At 44.7% G+C, this 18,121-nt stretch overlaps 1 protein-coding gene across 1 annotated transcript in view; it reads right to left on the reverse strand.

Annotated features, from left to right (window-relative positions):
- Positions 1–3,430: 3,430 nt before the first annotated feature.
- LOC144790708 (cytochrome P450 2J2-like) overlaps positions 3,431–18,121 on the reverse strand; it is a 111,109-nt gene continuing 96,418 nt past the window's right edge. The window contains exons 7-8 of the mRNA XM_078665428.1: positions 10,186–10,327; positions 3,431–5,944 (exon numbers count right to left, since the gene is read on the reverse strand). Coding sequence (XP_078521554.1) covers positions 5,739–5,944; positions 10,186–10,327 — 348 coding nt within the window. The 3' untranslated portion in view covers positions 3,431–5,738. The remainder of the gene's footprint in view (positions 5,945–10,185; positions 10,328–18,121) is intronic.

Here is an 18,121-nt window from a genome sequence, read left to right on the forward strand (position 1 = left end):
TGATGCACTGCTTTTTATTTGTTACGTTTTTCTATTAATTTACTGTTTCAAGATGGCCCACAACCATTTATGGTAAATTAAAAAGTTACGTTTGTACGGGACGAAGCAAGCAAGCAGGTAGCACTGTGCAGCTGTCCGGACCTTGCATACATTTTTCTTTTTTAATTAGAGGAGGGAAGGGGATAGTGAAGCCATGCGCTTCCATGGTGTACAAGGACAAAAATTAAAAAGCATTGGTGAAACAATAAATCTAGTGTCATCTAACAACCTTTTGACTTAGACCATGCTAGTTTTGTCACAGTTTTTGTAAACCTCCATTTTTGAGAGCTATTGGACCCTTACCAACACAAAAAAAGACATTGGCTAAATAATGGCTGCATGACAATATCCAGGATTCTACATTGCGTCTCGTACTGGTAAAGACTGGATAACTTTACTGGTGAAGGGAGAGTGCACTACCCAGCCCAGGTAGGCTGAATGCACTGTATTGTCCCTGGACCAGCAGCATGGCTGAAGGCAGTGTGGAATGTGGCCCAGGTGTACTGCTGAAGGAGGTTTGTTCTACTTGACCCAGTGTGCTGTATGTGGTGAACGTATATGGTCAAGGCAATGCTTTGCACCTGGCCCAGATGTACAGATGAGAGCAGAGGAATGTACCACCCCCAGGTATATGACACAAGGCAATGTGTAGTATCTTACTTTTTATACAGTTCAAGGCATATTGCTGTACCTGGTTTACACATATGGCCGAAGGGATTGGTGTATCCGGTTCACCTGTAATGGTAAAGTCAAAGTGATGTATATGGCTGAAAGCAAAGTGTAGTACCTGGCTCAGGTATACTGCTGAAATGAATAAGTTGTTCCTGTACCATGCATATGGCTAACTGTACCTTGCCCATGCATATGGCTGAAGGCAGTACATTCTATCTGACCCAGGTATATGCCTTATGGTACTGTGTTGCATATGTCTGAGGGCAAAGTGCTGTACCTGATCCATATATACAGCTTAATTTAGTGTGTTGTACCTAACCCACAGGTGGTGATTGGAAAAGTATGACCCACTCACCACCTGGCCTGACAATCTGGGACAACCGCCTAAGGAAATAAGAAACCTCAAAATTACCATGGAATCCAAGCTATCAATGAATGCTAAAGTGGACAACTTAGCAAGATCTAGCTTCATTACTTTAAGAACTCTACGATGCTACTTTACGCACCTGGGATTTCACAACAAGTTCCAGGCTACCGTCTCTTTTGCACTGTCTAAACTTGATTATGCCAATCGCCTCTACCACGGATCATCTTTAACAACTATGAAAAGACTACAACAGATCCGGAACTCTGCTGCCAGACTACTCCTACATGTAAAGCCACAAGGCCACTTTTCCCCGGCCTTGAAAACCTTTCATTGGTTACCGGTTGCCAGAATTTACACATTCAAGCTGCCTAGTATCACCCACAAAGCAATACATGGAACCAGGCTGCTCTTCTTCAGGAATTAAATCATCAAATACATTGAACAAATAAACCTCTGCTCTAGATTGGTATTGGTATAAAATTCCCACAATACAAGAAAATACCATAGGTGGCACGTCCTTCTCTGTTCAAGCAGCCAAACTATGGAATTCTTTACCCCAAACATAAAATCCACAGATAACTATCTTATCTTAAGAAGACTACTCAAGAGTTGGCTCATCCCCACATAACCACCATACTCAAACATAAATATACAGCATATTTCTGTGTATAAAAGCAGTTATTTGGATTATATGTGTGTACCTAGATATGTGTATCCCTTTCTATAAATCTGTATAATAATCTTGTTTATAAATATATAGATTTTCATTAGTTCTGCTTAACAATTGTACACATTACTTTGTGTTATATTTTCTTCATGTACAATTGTTTTACTATTGACTTGTTAAAAGGGAATACAATATATTTAAAAACAAATAAATTCACCTAAAGTACAGTAACACTTGAAAGTCTGAGCTTAATAAAACCAACTTAAATCTAGATATATTACCTTCCTTATACATATATACATTCCATATACTTAGGCTCTTCCCACATCTACCCCTCCATCATCTCAAACCTCATTTTCTATTCAGATCTCCCAAACAAGCCTTTCTAAACCCTTCCCTTATGTATCCCTCTTCGACTCATACAATACCTCATCATGCTCCCTAATCCACTTCTAGAGACTCTAACCCTTCCATCTCTCCTTAACCCATCCCAAACCTCTTCCTACTGCTACGATCTCCAAGTAAACACGTTCTAGACCCTTCCCTCTTCTATCCCTCCAATATCCTTTTCAATGCAAACAACAGACTCACATGTCCACCACTCAAATACATTTCATATTTCCTATAGTAACTCACTACTAATCCTTTTTGGGTTCCGGAGTAGCATGCTACTCACCGAAAAGTGCTTTAGAGGACAGTAGGAGTGGCTTACTGGATGCTCCAAAGTGCACATATCACTTTGGACTGCTTTCTTGTGCCTGTCAAAGTGTCATGCTCACTTTGAGGTGCTCCACCTAATAGTCTTGTACAGCTGGGTGGAGACTAAGCACATGCCTACAGTGCCTGAAAGAGTGTCCAGCCAACCTGCTCCATCCAGTCCTGGCGTTCCTCTCACAGCATGAGAGCAGCGCCAGGATTGGTTAAGGGAGTAGGCTGGGCCCATGCTGCGGGAAAGAAGAAGATCGGGACCGAAGTTAGGAGTGCAGTGAGGTAAGTGATTTATTTAACTTTTTTCTTTTTCTTCTGCCCTCTGTTTCCATCCCTCCTGCCCTCCCCGGTCTTCTTAACTGGCAGCCGCCACTGAATATAGTATGAAGAAATTTGTGTGTACATTACGGTTTCTTTTTTGTCTTGAGAAAAAATCAGCTGAATATTTATAAAGCATGGATGGTGGTCCCCATCTATGATGTGAGGATGTGATTCAACCTGTACTTTTTTGGTATAAGTCTGAGTCGGAATACATATTAACACAATACCCCCACTATAAGTCCATAAGCATACCGAAGCTGCAGTCCATATGTTTTATAACCCTCCGCTTGCAAATGAAAGGTAAGGTGGTATTGCTGTGGGGATGGGGTGCTGCCTTTGACCGGATATTACTCCAATGGTGGCCAGTTGATGGTTCTGGACTTAAAAGAGGCTGAAAGATCTGCAAGTTTGGTGGGACGCAAAACCGCTGCTTTACAGCCGCACTACTATCCCATCAAGCTCCAAATTGCCCTCAATCAGTAAAATTTTAAAATGAATACCATGATCCACCACCTTCATAAATAACACAATTATATAAGTAGAATAGATTTAAATACTATGCTAGAAATAAAAAAATTATGACACAATATATGAAGAAATATCTTGTTTTTCAGTAAAGCTGAATACCATCGCATGGTAACCATAGATATGATACACTTACACCCAATGCTTCAGATATCCCCAAAAAGAAACGTCTTTATAAAAAAAACTGCTTACACATTACAATGAGCCAGATATCATGCATATCCAATGGCTACAAGTGTTGGACAAAAAATACATTTGCAATGTCTCCATCTAAGATTCTGCAGAGAGTTATCAAAAAGAAGGAACATTAATGTATGCAAGGTCACTGGCTGTACATCCCAATGATTTAGGCATTCACACATGCAAAATAAATATAGATAAGTGCCTAAAACTGGATCTTGTTGCATTGACAGCCCCCAGTTTACCCTATAAAGTAGTATCACCACATAACATGACATTAATTATTATTGTTCAACACATGAATAACACCACTGTTATTTCGCTATTATTGGCGTATACTTCCCATTCAAAGGAAGCACATTTTATTTTTATTATTTAAAAATAAAGAAACTAAGACCGTGTTTCTTTATGAATGACTCTGTCATGCAAATTTCCATATTGACGTTAAACACTTATGAGTTATGTAATAAAGAGTATCAACATGATTTAATTCCATTTTTCATATAATCCTGAAAAAGTAGTACTATATATTTATAAATGCAGACATCACATGTGCACTAGTAGAATTTAGTCGACTAATCCAGCACGGCCAGTTAGCATACACTTTGAGGCAGTAAAAGAGAGCTGATTTCCACCGATGATATAAATGCAGGCAGACCTTTGGTGTTACCACGGCGGCGACTACTCTATATCCGCCATGGTTACACCCCCTCCGATGGCCGGACAGAGAAGGACTCTCAGAGGTTGACCTGTATGTCTGCCCACCTAACTTAGATGGTCAGACACACATGTCAGTTTTTACTACCCGTCACTGCCAGGAAAACCCTATGGCAAGGGAGGCACTGTTGTTTTTTAGTTTAAAAAAAAAATCCCGCTATTACTTTCCATTTTTGAAAAACTAAATCGCGCTCTCGCTCTCCATCACTCCTATGGAAAACGTGGTTACAGGGGACAGTAAAAACATTTGTATGATCCCCACACCATGGGAGACAACTACCATTGTGTGGGGGTCATTAGTTTTTGTTTTTTCAAATACAAAATACCGGTTTGGAGTTTTGTTTTTTAAAATAAAAAACATTTTGACTTTGCTATAGGGCACAATCATCCTTGACAGAGCTGTATGGAAAAAGTTACAAAACAATGGCAGCAGCTTCCTGTCAATGTTTGAAATGCTCGCCAGCCCGATGGACATCTTAAAATTTGGCATTCAGGACCTCCACCAGGGCGACGGAGTAATTTACTCCATCACCCTCGTGGAAGCCGGCCCGGACGCCAAATATTAAATTAGTCCCAGTGTTTTATATTTTAGTCTTGACTTGCATATCTTTTCAAATATAGGCTTCATGGATCAGTTACAAACAGAAAGGTTATTCTCACTGCATATTCTTTCAAATAAGCACACTTTGTGAACCTTATTTATTTCTTGTTTTGTTTCTCAATAAAAATATCTGATCTGGCTGGCTTTCCTTTTTTAGAATTCGCCTAGGCAGTGCATGCGTTGTCTCGACGAGAGATGCTGTATCCAGTATAGCGAGGCAAGTTCCGCCCACTTTCCGATCATAACTTTGATTGGCTACAATCAAAACTTCTGCATTTTGATTGGTGTCCGGCATTTTTGTCCCGCCTCCTGACTGCCCTGGCGTCATTTTTGCACATCCGAGGCTATCAGCCCCTTTACTTACAAAAACATTTACTTTCCCTCCCTCTCCCCGTTCCCTCCCGCAGTCTTTAACTTCGTGTGTCACAACCACCTCCCCACCCCCTCCCGTTCGTGCCTTCATTCGTGGTCGCTATTCCATTTAAAATGCAATAGCGCTCAGGTAAATCCAAGTCCTGTTGCATTTTCAATGCTTGTTTGCATCGTGATTCGTGGCTTGATTCGCACTCTGTCTTGCATGCGTGCGATGCCTTGCATCTTACGCATGCACAACAAAGCAGTGGCTTTCTTAATTGATGACGGGAGGCAGAGACAGCACAAGCTACACGCGCCTGACTACATAATCTTGCTCTATAAGTACAACCTACTAAAATATCAATTGACTATCTAAAAACAATTGAACATGCCACAGAGTAGCAGTAGCAAAAGCTGCTGGCTCATTTTTTTTACACACTCTCCCTATTGCACACTAATTCGAATGTTTTCCATGAAACGTATGTTGAAATTATTCATAGGAATCTTATGAGTGCCTGGGTGGAAGAGTCTGTTAGTGGTGATGAGCATTGACCCGTTTTCAAAAGTCATCATTTAGAGTTAACGTATCATAGGTCACTTGGCATTTCCTTCGTCTTGCGTGGAATGGCACAGATCTTATACGGATGAGGCTGCAAAGTGGCCAATAAAATAAAGTCAAGTCTCACTTCCTTCACCCCTTCAGGAAGCCGGAGTGTGAATGCCCGGAGGAGGTTGGTGAAGAAGATGAAGAGCTCAATTCTGGCCAACTGCTCCCCCAAACACATGCGGTGTCCTGTCAGAGAGAGAAGGGGGACAGAGGGATAGCTTTTATGGAACTTTACAGAGACAGTGAAGATATGATTGATTAAGTACGCAGGATAAGCAACATTTTGCAGGTAGAGAAAGACAATAAATGCTTATTAGTGAATTTGACAAAAGCAATCATGAACAATTCTTCATTCTTGAAAGGATCCTGGTGGAAACTTCCATGACAGATGCTCACTGCTATGTTTTTGCCTTAGACAATGTGAAATCTCCATGACCCTTCTACTTCTCTTCCAATTTCCATTTTTCATCTACTTTTTTATATACAATGCCCGAGTCACTGCTCTCATGTCATCGTTCACTAGGTCACCTACAGCCTTAGCTGACAGGCCTTTGTTTAGCACATCCAATTTCTATTCACGTTGTCTTTAATAGAACTAGGTCTGGTGGTTCACTGCCATACACCGAAGGGTAACAACTTACCTGTATTGGCGAATATGAGCTATTAACGCATGATGTTTACTATGCATGCGTCTACCACAGATTTTAATGACACGCTGTCATTGACAACGTGATGCTTTACAAGATGTTATTTTACAATTTTACAAGGCATTACTCATTGCAACAACTTATATCCTATAAGTGTGTGCGTGTGTAAAAATACATAGTTGTATGTTTCTGTACACCTATTTTCATTGTTTTATATGTGTGTGTGTGAGTCTGGGTGTGTGTGTGTGTCAGTGTGCGACACACATTAATATGCATGTGTATATACCTCATTTTTATTGGAATATATATTTATATTTAGATGTGTGTGTGTATTTTATTTTTGGAGAAAAAAAAACGTATTTTAAATTGAAGGAAATCTATAAAATTCCCAGTGTTTACATTGTATATAAAACTAGGATATGGTGTTTTTTGGTCGAGGGGTGGCTACGAGCCATTAAAACAACAACAAGGAGCACTGAAACTTTTCAGACACTCACCCCCGGGTTGAATTCATCATCGTTCTTTAGCTTACTTCGACACCTCAGTTCAGCATCCTGGGACCAGTTTCAGTTTAACACGCCTCATCAGCCAGGCTAGCTTGAATCCAGTGGCAAAGAGAGCAAGGGACCCACGTTTGGGCATACCCTGCCAACTTAGGGCGAACAAAGCAAACACAAGGAGATGATAGAAGGAGAACTGAAAGTTTTCAGACTCTCACCACCAGTCACAGATCTAGGATGAATCCATCATCATTCTTTAGCTCATTTCGCCACCCCAATTCAGACTGAGCCATATGCAAATCAGTCTTGACCCTGTTCCTCATGGGAGCAGTCCAGCCCGAACTGCTAAGCCAGGTCTTCCCTGGACCAGAAACAAGCATCCCGGGACCGGTTTTCATATAACACCCCTCATCAGCCCCAGTCATAGATCTGGGTTGACTTCATCATTATTCTTTAGCTCATTTCACCACCCCAGTTTAGACCCAGCCATAAGCAAATCAGTTTTGACCCTGTGCCTCATGGGAACAGTCCAGCCCGAACTGCTAAGACAGGTCTTCCCTGGACCAGAAACAAGCCTCCTGGGACCGGTTTCGGGGTAACACCCTACATTCCTTATCCTGTTGTTTGTCACTTTCACCCCCGCCTCACCGCACTTAACTGCATGGGCCGCTACTGCTTACATCCCTTTACCTCTGGCCACCCCTCGACTCTAAAAACCCTAACCATCATAACCTCTACCCCTTCCTGAACCCTATCAAATCCTTACTTCCTTTTACTTCAACCAACCCCTGAATCCTTACACCGGAACACCCTTTTCTTCTACCTACCTCTGAACCCTAAATACCCCTTACCTCCCTTTACCTCTACCCCTTACCTCTCTTTACCAACACCGGCACTTATGACAGTCTGCCACATGATGGGGATGTTTGTCTTATTTAGAGATAAGCACACCAACAGTTGTTTATTTTTTCAATATACATACAAAATTACTAATACATGCTACCCAGGCCATTCTTATAGCTTTAGGTGCCTGAAATTGTTTGAAGTGTCACATGTGTAGGAGCATGGTGTTAGACTGTTAGCAGATGTGTTTTTACTGTCATTGGCAGTGCTGGCTGGGTTAAAGAGTGATGCAAGCTGCAGTGGTCCCCTGACGAGGGCCCAGATACTTATTTGTTTTTACAAATTTAGTACTTGGTGTCACATAGTAGAGCACATTTGTCACACTAACACATGCATGCCCATGTCTAGACCTGATATGCACAAATTATTGGAAACAAACAATTGAAACACCATATTGGACAAACCCAACTCATGGAAAACCAGTTTTAAGTAAATACAATGAAAAGTAAAGGAAATATTTTAAAGGAAAGATCATTTGAAGGTAAAATCGAAAATTACATTAATTTTGGGTAGAGTTTAGCAGCAGTGAATATGGTTTTGCGTTCAGCGATGGGTAGTGTTGGGATTTGAGGTCAGGTATGGGTGGAGTTTAGAGGTGGTAATAGGTTTTAGGGGTCAGGGATGTGTTGAGCTTATGGGCAGAAAAGGTTTTTGGGTTGAGAAATAGGGGAATTGAGGGTTTTTGAGGGTTCAGAGATGGGTAGAGTTTACGAGGGGTGTGACGTTTCTAGGGATCAGGGTTGTGTCGGGTTCAGAAGTGGTTAGAGTTTTCAAGGGTTCAGGGATGGGTGGGGTTAGGCTTAGAGTGCATCGCCCCATGAGCACTAGTTACCAGACACCATGTCACCCCCACTTGAATGTATACTGCCCCCCCTAAGAAAAATGTAATCACCTAGAAAAGTTGGTTGGTGGGTCTATTCGGAATCTTTGAGCATCCTTTTTGGCTTAGTAGCTAAGCATTGGGCGAGTTCCTCAATATACATGCAGATAAAAGCTTGAAGGGATAGATTGGTCAACATAGCCTGACTCCAAGGTAAAAAACATTATTAGTCACAATTAATGCCAAGTAGCCTGAGGGCCCTTGGGTCCTAAGAAAAGGCCTCACAGGTACAACATTTAATGGGGTATTCCCTCTCCACTAATTGGGGAAGTGCATTGGTATTACCTCTTCCAACTGAAGGACCTAGCATCACCAACCTATGTGCTCTTCCATCATGATTCTACAGTAATGGAAATCCACTGGTGTCGACCCTGTCATCATTCTTGCTCGAATATATGAACATTGTTGATAGAGATTTTAAATACTAACCTAACGTGTGCACAGGACTTGTTGTAAAATTTACAGGGTGGCCCCTTCCCACTCGTTTCAGGGGTTCTTTGGGTCTCCCCTAACCTAGTAGCACCGTGTTTATTCTGTATATGTTTCCTACTTCACCGCTATCAGTTAAGAGCGCCAATCTTCCTCTATACCCAAACCCCCACGTAAAACCCTCTTTGTAATGGAAATCAACACTTAGGCTTCCAAACTACTTGTTCAAAATGGCCATTGGAAAACAGACAGATTTCAAATAATTGAATAATATGGATGCCATTAACAATAACTATACCCCTACTGAACGTCTCAAATGCTGTAGTCTGGTACCATTCACAAGTCAAGGCCACCATAGTTCATACCTTTCAGAACTATTGGTTACCACCTTTTAGATTTTCTAATGCACCAAACATCTTTTAGGGAATGGTTAATTTGTAAAACAAAATAGGTGCTGGGGCTCTTGTCAGGAGGTAGCTTACGCCAGCCCATTTTTACTGTTAGCAGCGCTTAAAACAGAACCAACTACTAACTATGAAAGTTGGGACAGGATCCAGCGTAGTGGCCAGAGCTGCTGACTTCTAAGCTGGGGGACCAGGTTCGAGTCTCGGTGTCGGCTCAACACCCTGTGATTCTGGGCAAATCACTTAATCTCCCAGTAAATGAATGTGTCTTTAATTGGTGCTCTTGAAAAGCACTGGTTTTGATGATTAAATTAAGTGCTGGTGTTGAGCCCTGGAAACCACTGGATCAAATTAAGCACTGCTTTTAGGCATTGCCCTAAAAAATGCTATGCTGGTAGCAGATAAGGGCTTACATTTCTTCACAATCTAATATGAAAAATCTAATTTTGTCAATTATTGAACCGGATGAAGTACTTCATAAGTATCTACTCACTCTAGTGTAAAATATATGAATGGAAAAATAATGCCTGGTAGGTGGAAAACATAACGATGGAGCAGTGCCTAAGATGATTTGTGGTCTGCCCAAAAAGATGTGTCTTTAATTGTATTAGGATGTTGTTGCTGCAAAGTTATAATCCCACAGAAATTAAAGAAAATCTATTACCTGCAGAGAAGGGTAAGAACGCATCCCTGTTGATGAACTTTCCTTCTTGGTCCAGGAAGTGGCGCGGGTTAAACTGCTGTGGTGTCTCCCAGCATTCAGGGTCATACAGGACTGAGGAAATGTTTGGTAAAACAGTGGTTCCCTGCAATGAATTATAGGGGGCAGTCAGTAGGACCAGGAGAAAGAGCCCAGAATTTTGACCTGCATCGCATTTGTCCCCATTGAGATGGAGAGAACATGTCCCACCTAGCTTGGGGAACATCCCACAATGCTCCTCTGTGGTCCAAAGCATCCAGAACCTCTTCAGACAAGAGTGAGACAATAATAAAGCAGACTATGAGAATGATAATCAGAATATATTGTTAAAAGAACTCCCTTGATTTTAGGCTAACACAAAATCTACTCTACCGGATGTGAAGTCCTACATACAGGTCTTGACAATACTGATCAAATAGAATGATTTCAGTCAATTGTATTTATAAACCAGCCGCCCCTAGAGCTGCTCTGATCTGCATCATATAACGTTGCTCCAGTCCCCGATTATATTCTGCAGGGTAGTGGGGGCTTTTACCCGCATAGAGCATTTGTTTGAGATGGCCTAAAAATGACCATTCCAATTTTATGAGAATTACAAAACCTCAAAAATAATCTTAGAGACATGTCTGACAGTTGGGGAGGGTCAATAGTGTGAGGTTAATCAGGGGTCCCTTAATAAAACCACAGAGACATATGGATTGTGTGAGTTTTAATGAATTGTGTGTGTATCCTTTACAAGACAAAAACATAAAAAGCAATTGCAAAGCTTGTAAGTATCACCATTAAAAGGCAAGTGCTGAGCTACTGGCTTTGTAAATGATCCTTTCCACTGGCAAAACCAAAATATGATCTGAAATGGCTACTACAGCATCAGTGCACAAGTGCATGCAAGTACGTTTATTGGATAGTTTTTTCCCATAAAGAAAACACATGCCAAGAGAGGCTACAATGCATGTGTAATAACAGACTAAAGCTAGTTTGGAATGCTTTAAAAAGTTAATTTACAGTCCTAACGTGGTGGACAGCTAGTTTAGAATGGTAAATTGAAAATGAAAACAAAGGGCCCGATTAGGATGGCGGACGGACCAGCATCCGTCCGCCACCCCTGAGGTGGAGGGACCATCCGCTGGGTCTGCGGCGTTCCCTCCTTTGGAATTAGGATGTGACCGCCACCCTGGCGGTCACATCCCCTATATTTAATATTGCGGCGGATGCTGCTTCAAGCAGGACCCGCCGCAAGGTTAAATGTGCATGTTTTCATTTGCATGCACGAAGCGGCAGGCACCGCGTGTGCCTGCCGCTTCGTGCATGCAAAGGCAGGGGGGTACCATAGGTACCCCTCATGTGCACCCTCCACCCCCCAACACCCCTGGGGGCCCGTAACGGGCCCCCATACTCAAAACACCACATGCTTTTCTACGGCGGAAAACCCGCCGTGGAAAAGCATGTCTCCGCCGGCATCCTAATATGGCTGGCGGTGTCTGATAGACACCGCCGCCATATTAGAGCTTTTCCGCCCTGGTCGGAAGGAGACCGCGGCGGAAAAGGGGCGGACGGAAACATGACCCCCCCAGACATCCTAACCTGGCGGGGGTTCTTTTCTGTGTCCGTAGCGGTGAATCCGCATCCTCCGGGCCGGCGGTGGCTTCCGCCGGCCCGGAGTGTGGAATTTTAGTTCATGTACTGAACATCATCTACGCCATCTTGCAGACTCACGTATGAGCATACACGACAGCCATTTTAGGTACCATGGTCTCCCTGTTCACGATCGCCCGTCAGCACACTTCCCTGAACCTTGCAAGCCTTCCCCGCACCTCCTGGCTGCCCCCGCGCTCACATGCACAAGCCATGAAACCCCCCCATGACTCTGTCTCAGGGAATCACACCCCGCGCCTGACCAACACCTCCTTTCCGCCCATGAATACCCCTCCTTTGATGACCCCTTCCTCTGAGCCCGACTGCCTGTACGAACCGCTGGTCATCCCTTAGCCCGAGGATACAGTTTATTGCCCACTACTGCATGCACTCGCTTCTCCTGAAAGGGCTCACTATTGATCATGACGTCCCCACCCCCTGAGATTCGATCAGGCACACACATTCCAAAGGAATCGGCAGAACACTCAGCTGCGTGATGGCCCCTCCCAATCATATGAGGGGAAAGGGCCTCTACTGTTGTCATGTGTTGGAATGGGCCGGAACTGGGGGGGGGGGGTGCCGGTGATGTCGTTCTCATACTTCACAATGTCCCTGTTGTAATAAAGGACGTTCACATGCCTTAAACCAGTGTATAAAAGACCAGGTCTCAAAGAGGTTAGAGAGCACCTCGAGACGATACCTTGTTGTCTGATCTGATGTGTTCTACTCCGACGGAATAAACTTGTTTCCTGTCTTCCTGTCTCCAGCGCCTGCCTCTTTATTGAATAACTTCGTATGGTATTAGAGGCGTTTTACGCCGGGCAAATTTAACTTAGGAAACATCTACTGAAATCGCCTGACCATTTTGAATTGATCTTTAACAATTGGCGTCCCAAACGCGGGGCCCATCAGCGACACGTGGATCCAGTGGGAGAGGTCCCGACGACAGAGTGAACAACTGCAACGATCGGAAAGAGCTCCTGTCCGATAGACCCTCGTCTGACAGCCGATCATCTGAACTTCACTGATTCCGAGCTGACCTCTCCCGAGTGATCTACGGTCCTGACTGGGAACCACCAGGAGTGCCGCGATAGCAACAGAGAGTAGAGGACGATCGGGCGCTGGAAGCGGAAGACGAGAAACTGTCCATGCGGTCCGGGTAAGGTCGTGATACACGACAAATTGCGAAATTGATTGATTGATTGTTTGAAAATACTAGTATTACTTATTGACTGTTCCTGAGGAATTCTCTATTTGCAAACAAGTACAGAATCGCCATACTCTGTTTAGTCTTTGCAGATAGTGAATGGTAGGCAACGCAAGCCTTTAACACGTCGTGCCTATTTTTTTTTCTCCTCATTTGATTGATTGATTGAATCGAGCATTGAATTGTTCGAAGTTGGTTCTCTTAAGGATCTTCTCTGTCCGCAAACGGGGAAGAATAGGAATATTCTCTCTCCCTTTGCCGATAGTGAAGGGTAGGTAACGCAAACCTTTAACACGTCGTGCCTATTTCGTTCCTCATTGATTGATTGTTTGCCCGAACATTGACTGTTTTGGGAATTGGTTCTTTTCGGAGGTATTCTCTGTTTGCAAATAGCGTAGAATAGAATATTCTGTCCAGTCTTTGCAAATAGTGAAAAGATAGGTAGTGCAGGCTTTTGCCCCCATTGTAATCCGTCATGCCTATCTTCTCCCCATTGGTTCATAGTTGGGTCAACCCGGACCGCTTATTAGAGATGAACCATCCAGCTCCACTGGAAGGCACCCCTAATAAGGACATGTTTACTAAGCAAGGACTAGTCGCTATAGCTTATAGTAGGTTATGGCATAAACATACAAAAAAGGATCCTAAAAATCAGTGGCCACTGATAGGTTCTTTTGATAAAAATAAAATAAAAACACTAGAAGCAGCTGTAAAAATAAACAAGGCAACGCCCACTATGCTCGATTGTATTGGCATGTGGCGCAAAGAAGCAGAACATCGCAGGAAAAGAGAGGAAGCGAAAATAGTGAAAGAGTTACGAAAAACAGCCCATCTGGCCGCAAAAGAACTAGATGAAGAAATAAGAAGAAGAGAGGAAGTTAAACAAACGCAAGAATCAGGAATGGCAGGCCAATGCCCTGTCAGGACCACCTCTGCGCTCTACCCGGAGATGCCCTCCAAACAGCGGGCAAATGACGAGTTACTACTCGGTCCTCCAATTATCTACATGCCTCCTCCTTATGCTCCCAGCCAGCCTCTAGCACAACACTCACCAGTCCAAAGTGCAGGCGTGGGTGACTCTAGCGCTAGTGCCCCGGCTCTTACGGCCTTCGCACCAGCCGCATTGGTAACAACAGCAGATGAACATGAGACTAGCAGGCACCTAACAGCCAGACCAAATAGGTTGAGCAAAGATGAGCGGGATGGAATCGACAAGATAGCAAAAACATTGGTAGAACGGAAGGAGAGCGAGGAATATACGATGAATATGCATAATTCACATGCCGGTAGTCACAGACGGCATTTCATTTTACGGTTCAGCTACCACACCCTGAACGCGTATGAGGATAGGTACCAGAATAAAGGTCCTGCTAAATTGACGGCTCTATATAGAAGGGTTGATGTTGGAGATGGAACTGAGAGCGATGTGACGGACCTCTTCATGCAAACGCTTGAGGTCTTCCGCCACCTCACGGAACAGAAACCAGAGGTCAAGATCACAGTCCCTGAGACGATTGAGCCCTCAGTAGAAGCAGCCAACACGATGATGCCCATCAGAGAAGCCGCCCCCTATTGGGTTCCCCCAAGAGGTCAGGGAACAAACGATGATATCAACCACGCAGATGCAAAAGGGAGGGTTGTGTACAACTGGGTTTACCAACCATGGGATCGGCAAGATATTTTAACCTTTAGGCAAACCCTGCCCGATCTGCGAAAGAACCCTACGGCATTTTATACAGAACTAGGCACAGCCTTGGGCTCAACCATAATGACTCTAGCGGACATTGATTTGTTTTTTGGGTTGTGTCTGCCGGCTGATGTGTGGAAGCAAATCCGGAAAGCCGACCACACAGACCTGTTCGGACACACCTGGAAACAACTCGATGACCTAGATAGGCAACGAGAGCCCGGAAAGAAACCTGTAGAAGACATACTGGAACTCCCCGACAAAATAGTGCAGAAGCTAAAGACGTTGATCCCAGAAAAGAAGGTAGACTGGTCGGTAGTCACGGCTTGTCGCCAGTAGCCTCAGGAAGATGTATCAGAATACTTCTCACGATTTGAAACAGTGTTCTCCGACTACAGTGGCCAAGATATGACCACCGCAACCGGACAACACCTATTCGTGCAAAACTACGTAAAGGGGCTATCGCAAGAGGTCTCCCAAAAGTTACAGACTAGCGAGAGTAGTTGGGGAGCCTCTAAACCTGCAGCTATCCTTCAGATGGCTCAGTATTACGAACACCAAAAGAACGAGAACGAAAGGGCAACTGAGAAAAAGAAAAAGGACTTAAAGGAACGAGTAATGATTGCTCAACTGCAGGGAGTGACTACAGGAAGGGAACGGTATAGGGGAAACTACCAGTCGAATGCCCCTAGGAATTCGGCCCCTAGAGACCGCAACCCCACACCTGGCGCTCCACGAACCGACCTCGATGAGAACCAGTGTGCATTTTGCAAAGAATTTGGGCACTGGAAGTCTCAATGCCTGGCCCTTTGGGAAATGATTAGAAATAAAGAAACAAGGGACATGACCAATGGCTCCAAAACTGGAGGGCAAGGACGAGGGCAGACCCGCGACTCCACCAATGACCGATCTGACAGACCAAACACATTTGACCGCCCCCGACAGAATCAGTGCCAACAGTCCGACTGCAACAATGCTCACGACTCTGCATAGGACTGCCAGGGGCAAGGGAGGGATCCAGTCGAGCTCTGTGTTGACCAGCAAGGTCCTTACGTCACTGCTAAGGTCCTGGGTACAAAGTCTCCATTTTTGGTAGACACTGGAGCGACACGTAGTGTATTATCAAAACGACTGATTCCAAGGGCACCCTTGTCTGGCTCACACATTACCTCGATAGGTTTCGATGGAACGCCCTCCACTAATCCCCTGTCTGTACCTATCTCCTTTGACCTAGGAAACAATCCCACTGACACAACGTTTCTGCTCTCCTCCAGCTCCCCTGACGCCATTATGGGTATTGATTTACTGAAACATTTCCGAGCTACTATTAGGTGTTCCCCGGATGGAGTCCGAGTCATCCTGTACGACAACCCGAGCATGTCCAGACCCCAACCCGCACGACATATGTACGCCATAACAGATGCTGACCTATCCTTGCTCGATACCCTACCCCTGTACCTCTGGGCCAGAAACGACTCGGATGTAGGACGAATGATGATCGATCCTGTACACATAACTGTTCGACCAGATGCAATACTCCCGAAACTCCCACAGTACCGGATATCGCCCGAAGGCGAGAAGGCATTGGTAGCGATTATTCAGTCCTTGGTAGATGCAGGAGTGGTAGAGGAAGTGGTTAGTAATGTCTGCAATAGCCCTATCCTACCCATTGTTAAGAAGCAAGGTGAGGGAGATGAGAAAGCGTACCGCTTCATCATCGACCTGCGAGAAGTCAACAAAGTGGTGGTACCACAGTACCCCTTAGTCTCAGACATCGCCACCATTCTGACTCTCATCCCGTCCACTGCCACCACCTTCACCGTCATTGATCTTAAAAATACATTCTTCTCTATCCCCATCCATCCAGACAGCCGTTATCTCTTCGGCTTCACTTTAAAAAACCGTTCGTACCGATTTTGTAGAGCTCCCCAGGGCTACACTGAAAGTCCCAGCATCTACAGCCAGGCCCTCAAAAGACAGCTGGACGCCGTCCAGCTACCAGATGGAGTGGTGTTGATCCAATATGTCGATGATATCCTTCTGGCGGCCGACATCACTCCACTTGCAATCACAGCCACTATCCAACTCTTGCACTTTCTTGCGGAGAATGGCCACAAAGTCTCCAAAAAGAAACTGCAGTTCTGCCAGCCCCAAGTAACATACCTAGGCCATCTCCTGTCCAAAGAAGGGAGGAAACTTACGCCCGACCGAATCCAAACCATCCTAGACACCCCCATTCCAAAAACACATAAGCAAGTCCGTTCATTAGTGGGCCTTACTTCTTTCTGCCGACAATGGTAACCAAATTTCAGTCTCATTATAAAACCCCTACTTTCCCTGTTGGCCAAAGATGTTCCGTTCCCACTCCCTTGGACTCCCGAATGCCAAGCATCCTTTAAGGAGTTGCGGGATGCCCTTTGCTCGGCACCCGTTCTAGGAACACCAGATTACTCCAAGCCCTTCTCCCTCTTCACTCACGAAAGGGAGGGATGCGCATTGTCTGTTCTAACTCAGCCCATCGGCGCCAAACAACGCCCTTGTGCCTACTTCTCTGCCACTCTTGATCCAGTCGCCAGAGCTCTACCTGCCTGCCTTCGAGCAGTAGCCGCTGCTGCTGTCTCTATCCGCCAGAGTGAGGGAATTGTGCTTTCAAGCTCCCTCACGGTATTAGTGCCCCATGCAGTTGACACCCTTTTGAACCAGACTAAGACTCAACATCTGACTAGCGCACGACTAACAGGGTACGAATTGACTCTACTTGCACCCCACATCACCCTGAAGAGATGCACGACATTGAACCCTGCTACACTGTTACCCTTGCCCGAAAATGACCCCGATGTGCCCCCTATACACGACTGTGTGACCCTCACGGACGAACAGACTAGGAGTAGAGTTGACCTCCGAGACATTGCTCTTACAGATCCTGATGGAGAACTATGGGTAGATGGCTCTTGTATCAAACTCCCAGACGGCACCACTTCTGCTGCCTATGCGGTGACGACAGCTCGAACAGTAGTTGAAACCGCTCGCATCACACAACGATCCGCACAGGCAGCAGAACTAATTGCCCTCACACAAGCATGTATCATAGCAGCAGGAACCACGGCAAACATTTACACGGACAGCCAGTACGCCTTCGGGGTGGTTCATCATTTTGGGCTCCTGTGGAGGGAAAGGGGATTCCTGACGTCCCACGGTACACCCATCCTTCACGGAGATTTAGTCTCCGCCCTGATTGAAGCAGTTCTTCTCACCAGACAATTAGCAGTGATCAAATGCCAGGCACACAAGAAGGTGACAGATTTAGTTGGACAGGGAAACGCACTAGCCGACACCACTGCCCGAACCACAGCTGAGAATAGGACAACGAC

This window comes from Lissotriton helveticus, chromosome 11 (genome assembly GCF_964261635.1).
Source record: "Lissotriton helveticus chromosome 11, aLisHel1.1, whole genome shotgun sequence".
Classification (NCBI taxonomy): Eukaryota; Metazoa; Chordata; class Amphibia; order Caudata; family Salamandridae; genus Lissotriton; species Lissotriton helveticus.